Source organism: Megalops cyprinoides, chromosome 21 (genome assembly GCF_013368585.1).
Source record: "Megalops cyprinoides isolate fMegCyp1 chromosome 21, fMegCyp1.pri, whole genome shotgun sequence".
Lineage (NCBI taxonomy): Eukaryota > Metazoa > Chordata > Actinopteri > Elopiformes > Megalopidae > Megalops > Megalops cyprinoides.
The window spans coordinates 16677423-16685767 of record NC_050603.1 but is presented as its reverse complement, the minus strand read 5'-3'; the positions used below and the strand labels follow the sequence as shown (position 1 = coordinate 16685767).

The 8345-nt window shown below is 49.2% G+C and overlaps 1 protein-coding gene across 3 annotated transcripts in view; it reads left to right on the top strand.

Moving 5' to 3' along the window:
* The window catches only part of cspg5b (chondroitin sulfate proteoglycan 5b), a 32942-nt gene extending 24875 nt beyond the window's left edge, over positions 1–8067 (top strand). Inside the window, exons 4-5 of one of the 3 annotated variants that reach the window (XM_036515555.1) lie at positions 495–648; positions 7850–8067. In XM_036515555.1, coding sequence (XP_036371448.1) covers positions 495–648; positions 7850–8020 — 325 coding nt within the window. In that variant the 3' untranslated portion in view covers positions 8021–8067. Of the gene's footprint in view, positions 1–491; positions 649–7849 lie in introns of all 3 variants that reach the window. The other 2 variants (XM_036515556.1, XM_036515554.1) reach the window with 2 other exon arrangements.
* The last annotated feature ends 278 nt before the right edge of the window (positions 8068–8345 follow it).

Sequence of the window (8345 nt, the reverse complement as noted above, 5' to 3'; positions counted from 1 at the left end):
TCTTCTGTCTCACCTCTTGTTCCCCTCTTCTCTTCTCTTCCCGCCATCTCTCCACCCCTACTTTCTCATTTACATCTGTACTCACCGACATCACCCCATCCCTCCTTCTCTTCTCCCATCCCTCCCTCTCCCTCCTTCATTCCTAACCTCCCTTCCTTGCTCTTTTCCTCTATCTCCTCCCTCTCATTCTCTCTGTACTTCATCCCGTTTCTATTCCTGTCCTTCTCTCACCCCCTCCTCCTTCTCTCTCTCTCTCCTTCATCCCATTTATGTTCCTGTCCTTCTCTCATCCCCTTCTCCTTCTCTCTCTCTCTTTTTCATCCCTTTCTGTTCCTGTCCTTCTCTTTCCCCCTCCTCCCCTTCCTCCTCCTTCATCCGCTTTCCTCTCCCGTCCTTCTTGCTCTTTACCTCCCCCTCCTCCCCCTCCCTCTCTCTCTCTCCTTCATCCCTTTCTGTTCCTGTCTTTCTCTCCCCCCCCCTCCCTTCCACAGCAGTAAGTACCGTCCTCCCTCGGAGCAGCACAATGATAATTTCTCTCTGTCCACCATCGCTGAGGGCTCCCACCCAAATGTAAGGAAACTGTGTGACACCCCGCCTACCCTTCCTCATGCGCGTGCTTTGGCTTACTATGATAACATTATCTGTCAGGTAACGTGCCTCTCGTCTCTCTCTCCCCCTCTCTCTGCATGGGCCTGAGTGTCACCCCGGGGGTTCTCTAAGTGGGACAGGCCCGCGCCCGACGGGGGCGCCGTTACTATGGCGATGACAGGCTAGGGTCCACCTGAACGCAGTGCTTTAGAAAGATACTTAGAGGAAAAACATGGGATGCACACACACACACACACATATAGATGTTCAGACACACACACACACATGCACAGATGAATTTTATATTACATTAGTCACTCCTGACTAATCCCATATCAGAATGGAACTAAGTCCCTGAGCAAGTAACACAAATACTTATTGCCAGTTAATGTCAATGTTAATTGTCAATGTGATGCTGGCCGAACCCTTGCCATGTTCTTGCCAGGGTGTGGTGTGGTTTATTGTTACGATGCGTTGGGCTGCATCCCAGTTTGCATTCATTTGAGCACTTGCTTATTTGTTTTACTCACTGACATTGCGAAGTCCAAACTAGACTGGCTAAGAGAGAGTGTTTGGAGCCAAAAACAACCTTTACTTTGATTCCCACTCTCCAGCATCTGTACTCAGTTATTCAGGAAGTACCGTTACTGTAGACATTTTGCACAGTCCATGTGGCTGGCTGCAGCAGTGGATTGGATGTTGGCTGTCTGCTTATTTGGATTGGAGGAGGACCCTCTGCTGTCCCCGAATGGACTGTTAGCAGACCCCAACCCTCCAGCCTGCCTCACAGGGTGGGTCTTTAATGACAGACCTATTGACTGTGATTGATTGGATCAATATGGAGGCAGACACTGGCATGCCCCAGCACACAGATACAGTAGAGTGAGATACAAGAATTGGAGACAGGGACAGACACAGACAACCTCCCCAATTTGTTATTGACCTCTGGTTTGTCGGGGGCGACCTTGTCAACAGCCAGTCCGTCCCCGAGAGAACCCCCAATCTTCTCCTTTTTTTAATCACCCTCTGCATCCGGACTGCCAGTGCATGCTCGACCGACTCGCATGCGCCCCCTCACCCTTGGAGGCCATGCGAGGAACTGCGGCTTGCCCGTATCTGCTGTCGCTATCTCTGTCTGCACGTCCGTCTGCTTCACGAGTTTATCCTGGTTTAGAGGGCAGGATGGGGGTGTGGGGGGTGGGGTGGTGGGCGGCGCCGGAGACGTGAACCCCACGGCGACGCTCTCCTGACGGTACTTGATGGGTTTCAAAAATCTTCTTTGTTGTCAGGATAAACATCTGAGATGCAACACCTCTACCCCTTTACCTGAAGGGGGCGCCAGACATGCCATAGAGTAGAATCTAACACACCGTAGAACAAACTCCGTAGAGCTAACATGGATGTAGATGTATCAGCAGGGGCTTCTTGTCAGGTTTGGTCATGACTCTCCAGAACCTCAGCATGCACACAAGCCACCCCACAGTACACTGCCGATTCACACATGGGCACCCGTTCATGGAAACGATGATGATATGGCAGCATGGTTTCATAGGGTCACCCCTTCCCATTTCACAGAAAGAACTTAGATTCTCCCAGGGTTCACAGCTCACTCCAATGGACACAGCCTCTCGATGCTAACCTAATTACCATCAGAGGTGATTTCATACCAATCACATGACCCTGTTGTGTGCGGTGTGGGGTTTTCGATCATGTGCCAGCTCGACAGTGGTGGCTTCAGCTCAGTGACTTCCTGATTAAAAGACTGAAGGATTAATCAATCAGTCGGCCAGCTACTAGTTTATTATAATGGAATCTGCATCTGAAAAGAAAAAACAAAATCGCTGAGGAGCTGCTATTTACCTAGCATAGCGGCACGAAGCCCGCCTGAGTTCATCTGAATTTTGAAGATGAATTGATTTGGATCGCTCATATGGCATTGAGGCACTGAGATTGCTTCCGTTTCTGCGCCTCCGTGCAAAATACGTTTTACAGCGGTTATTTCTGCCTCAAAAGCCTGATTGAAGATCATCTAAAGAGGTCTTATCTGTAGCTGTAGAAGACATCCCTTCTGCAAAAAAAAAAAGAAAAGCGCAGGGACTGGCAACATGAAACACTTCAGAACTTAGCTGTTGAATCTCAAGTGTGTTCACCTGCGGCAAAGGAATTGAACAATATTATTGTGATTAGAGAGCATTCACATCCAAGCTGAGTGTTGGCGATGATCAAAAAGCACTGAAAGCAACTGGGCTTTCACTGACAATGCCAATAGAGGAGCAAACTGCTTTGTGGCAGTGGCGTCACTGTTACGTAAAGTCATTCATCGTTACATGAAATTATGTACTTTCCTGTCGAAAGCAGCTGTGCTCATTGTAGCGGGGGAGAACACGAGCTGCTAAATCAAACCAGCCCACAATCACGTTGGTGGGTGCTGTTCCAGCGTGGACCAATAGGGGCCACTAGTCATTACCAGACCTGAATGGCAGTGTGCAGGAAATCTGAACTGTGCCAGGCAGGGGTGTGCAGAAACATTTATTTCCACTGAGGAATAAATATAGTGGCAAACCACAGTAACTATGTTTTTAAATGACATGTTTTTCTGAGCGCAATAAGGTGGTTGCTATGGTGCTAAAACGCAGCCCAAAGCATAACTTGCTGCCTCTCACTGTGTAGCTCTCTCCGCTTGAGCAGGGTACAGACTACATACGCGCACACACATACACACATACACACGTACACACGGAGACACACACACACACACACACACACACACACACACACACACACACACACACACACACATTCTGCAAAGAACCTTCCACCTGGGTCCCTTGCTCCTCGCGTCTTTCTTTCTTCCTTTTTTCTTTCCTTCTTTGTTTCTCTCTCTCTTCCTCTCTCTGTATGAAGATGTGTCATTTTTTTGAGAACTGTAACCCTTTGCTGACCCCCCCCCCCCCCCAACTCCCCCTCCCAGAAAACCATGAACAGATACACGTGGGAGTATAAGGCCAAAGAGGAGCCTGACTGCGAGGTAAGCGGATCCACGAACAGCTCCCTCGAACCCGGGTGCCTGTGCACAGCCGGCTGCAACCCCCGGGGGCTCAGAATAAACCCCTCCTCAAGCCCAGACGGCTGTTCTTTTGTTCGTTTTCATTTGTGCCATGACCTTATCAGTCAACCTTGACAGAGTGACTCACTCCCTCTCAGCAACCCACGAATAAAAGCCACACCCCGCCCCTCCAAACACATGCACACACACACACACACACACACACACACACTCACATTGTACTGTGACCCTGTCACTCACCCAGATCCCTGAATACACTGACACACTTTCAAACCCAATACTCTGCCACTGTGGCCCATTTCTGGTGTCGGGGCCGAGGACTCAATGTCTTGCAGTGTTAATCACATATACTGTACTGATTTTACTGTTTAAAACATGACTTACACTATGGGCAATGCATACTTTTATATTTATGCATAATTTATATATTAAACAAATATTTAACAACCAATTACCAATTGATTGATACATTGGTTAACTCCATCTTTAAAAGTAATCATGTGCAAGTAACACAAGGTATAGATAACTCCAGAAACTGAACGTATCTTATTGTAGATTTCAATCTTCAAAAGGGAGATCACATTGAAATGATGGTTAACTTCCTTTCAAGATGCAATTTACCATCCTTTTAATCTTATGCTCCTTTAAAGATGCAGTCACACAAGAGCAGAGTGTGTGATGGACCCTGTTTAGATCTACTTTCAGTTCGATAGGCTACCTGAGGGGCTTTTCCACGTGGATGGCCCTTCATTATAATGTCTGAAAGAAGGCACCATTTGCCAGTGTAGTACTCAAACGCTGGTATCGATTGTAACGTCAGCCCAACGGGGAGCTCCCAGCTGAATGCAGAAAAGACTCAGCAATTGTCTAAGTTAAGGGTAGTTGAGGAAACCCGGGGATTCGTTAAAGATACGGATATCAGACCTTTTTCTTTTCTGAGGCCGTGAGTATTTCCGTGAGTATGTCTCGGAATCGTCGCTCCTCCCGTAGAGGAATGGCTTGCCCTGATTGTCAGGCGATCAATATGATGCAGGCGGCGCGATGGAAGAGCTGCGTTTGACACCTCCCTCTGTCTGTGTGACCTTCCCGCGTCCCCCCCTGGCCAGGAAGCGATCGATATCAGATACAGAGCGCCGCATGCTCTCTCTCACGCCCTGGTTTGATTAACGCGGCGGCCATACGCGCACATGATGAGGATCAATACCAAACCGCTCAAGAGCGGATCATTTTACAGTGTGTGTGTAAGTATTCTCTGGTGCGTGGATAATTGGGATTAAATTCTCCATTTTATCCACAAACAGTGTGTTTGAGTTACACAGGGTGGGTTTATGGGAAAATAAACCCAGGGAAAGTCTCTCGTTGTTTTCTACAGCTCGAGAAACCTTTCGTGGACCGTAGGTCTGTGCCAAGGTGACTGTGCACCTCGACTGGAATTATTAAACAGCAGAATATGATTCAGTGCTGCATTTAACAGTTAGCGGTACCATCCTTTGCTCAGATGTTTACAAGCTTAAGTATACTAATGTTGAAAGCATTGAAAGCATACCCACTACCCCCAGCTCTCAACATATCACTGACAGGTTCATCTTCAACAAACTGTTAGTGCAAGAAACCCAGCCGCACCAAATTCAGAGCGAGATATCCCACCGGATTCTGTACGTTTCAGAACACGCTTATTGCTGTTATGTTTCAAGTGTTGACTCAAAAGAAACTTTAAATCCTCCAACTGTGACTGTGCACCTGTTCTACCCAGTGGGATGCCTGTCTCCTATATAGGCACCTCATGCTGTGTAGTTTAGCATGTGTAGTGTGATTTACTTTGAAAGTAGAAAATGTGCAACTCAACTCTTGGGAATAAGGTCTCATCAGCAGGCAGGTACATTGTGGATCCAAAAAGAATACATTTAAATATCTTTAAAACAACCAGTCTGACCCTCTAGTACAGGGTGAAAAGTGTCCCGGGCAATTTGTCCCAATTTAATTCTGTGCTTAGATGTAAACATATTACATGTAGAGCCAATTAAAGGGTGGTCAATAATCTAGGGGCAACGTATTCATGGAATGACTTTTGAATTACCTTCAATAATTTCCACTTACTTTTTGTTAAATGTCAAAGAAATTTGGGGTTGTGCTTCTCTCTGAAATAAAGTATCCAGAAAAGCAATTTCCAGTGAGCCGAGGCTCACACTTTCCAGTTCAGTGTTGACGGAGACATACTCCATATCTCATAAACCTGTGGGCGGGGCACGCCCACATCCTGGCCCAAAGTCACGGCCTGACAGCATCTGAAGGATTAGGTCTGCTCGCATCGATTCTCTCCACCTGAAAGAAATGGCGCGCCCGTTCAACGGGAGCCAGCCCGCAGAAACCCATCCCCGCTGCTCGCTGCAGATTGCCTCTCGGATGCGCGACGCGTCGGCCCCTGAATGGCCCACGCCACACTGAGGCAAGGGGGGTGCGGGGAGAACGAGTGGAGCTCGGCATGTCGAAAGCACAGCTCGCCTCACGGTACAGAATGCAGAGCGCTTAGGCACAGTGCAGTTATATGCCAGGCTTAATGGGTGTTAAAAGGGGGATGAAAAGACTATAGAAAGAAAAGTGAATCAGCCTCAAAGACTTAATTGCTTTCTTTGCAGCAGGAGTGGTTGACAGAATGAAATGGTATTTTTTTTTCAGCGTAACAGCTGTAACTAGGATGTCTATGGTTCGTAATTACAGCAAAGCATGATTCCAGCGCTCCCCTGGAATCGCAATAAGCAGGTCTGCTTTATCCGAGCAAAGCTATTCACCAGCTGATGGGGTGTCTGGCTCAGGGTGCCAGGGAAATGTTTGAAGAGGGGGGGGCTGTATGGGGGCCATGGGGTATGTGTCTGGGGCAGGACTGTGCATGCGTGCATGTGTCTTTTTTGGGGTGGTGGAGGTACGGGGTGGCCACTCATACAGCCCCCTGCTTCTGTTCCTCCTTGCCCCCCTGGGTGCTGTCAGACCATGGGTCAAAAAGATCAAAACGCACCTGACTAATAATTGCAATGCTTGTTACAAATACAGGGAACAATCCTTGTATTGTCACAGTGCTGCAGAGAGCAGGAGAGTGCCGTGCCGCCTCTCCTCATTCCCTCCTCTGCAGAGAGAGTCTTCGTCGGGGCTCCGCGCCCAAAACCCGCTGGCTTGGCCGCCGGTCCTGCGTTGCTGCTGCTGCTTGCTGGAAACAGTGCACTGGCTGATTTATTTTTTCCCGCTTGTGGCATCACGCAGGGGAGTGGCGCTTGGCTTGGCTGGCTGAGGGTACGGCACCTCTGAACAGATCCGCAGGCCAGCTGGCTCCTGCCGGAGTGGGCAGGGCCCGCACGCTCTCCCCTCGCCGGGCTTTAGGGGCTAACGCCGCGGGGAGGGGCGGCAGGCTGGCTCCAGGCCTAGCTAACGGAGGATCTGTGCGCCACGGCCTGACTAACTGTATGCACCCAGCAGTGCATAGACACTGCCTGTGCTATACGCCTTTTAACACTGAGAGCGGTGCTAAAAGACGCCTTATAGACGTGTGGACCAGCCCGGGGGGCATGTTTCGTTCTCCAAGTTGTTCGCAGTTGTTCTTTCCAGGCACAAAAAGCGTGAGTTGTCATGTTACCCAGTTACGAACACGCATGGTATAATTACAGCATTACAAAGCCAACAGAGAACACTTTGGATTGGACAGATACCAGCCAGTATCCATGGATGACATTTGTGACATTTAATTTTGATGTTGCATCGGGAGTATTGTCAGTTTGTTGGAACTAGACAATTTCTCTCTTTTTATCAAATGTAACATACAAGTTACTTTATGTGGTGCAAAAATGGTTAACAAAATGGAAAGAGAGTGTTGGCTTGTGCGTATCCACTAAAATATTGCGATTTTGGCCGCAAGCTGACAGTGCTTTATGTTATTAAAATGGTTACATAAATTTACATTTAGATTTAATCGTTTGGCAGATGCTCTCATCCGGAGTGATTTAAAAGGCAAAGGCACAAAAGTGCACATAATAAAGCCAACCGAACAACAGTAGAAACATGTCAGTCCGTCACACAGGCACACATCTGGATGACTTCCCTCCATTATAACATACTGGAGAGGAGTAACAGGCCTTGAAAGCAGTGGTTGCAGGCTTGTGTGGTAGGGTCAGAGGGCGCCTAACGGGGTGGGCTGTTGTTCCGCAGGACGATCCTAACTCCCAGAACAAGCTGGAGGACCCCGTGAAAGCCCCTCCGCCGAAGGAGGACGAGGCCCTCAACATCCAGAACTCGCTCACCCCGAAACACGAGAACAACCACGCGGCCGGCGAGGAGAACTCCTCGGAGGTAAACTCGCTGCAGAACAACATGATGTAACACCGCGCCCCCCCCCCAACCACCACACGCTGGCGCCTCCCCGCCGCCCCCCCCCCCCCAATCCTCCTCCTCCGCCGCCGCCGCTGCCACGTCACGCTACGTCACGCCACGCCACGTCACGTCAGGTCACGTCACGTCACGTCACGCCACTCCAGAAACTCGACAACTGCCAGCCCCCCCTCTTCCCGGCCCCCCCACTCTCCCCCAGTCCCCCTGCCTCCGTCGCTGTCCTGCTTCTCCCGTGGCTCCAACCCTGAAAACCCCACCTTGGCCTACTGAATACTGGCATGCGTTGGTGTATTTTCTACAAAAGAAACAGATTTAT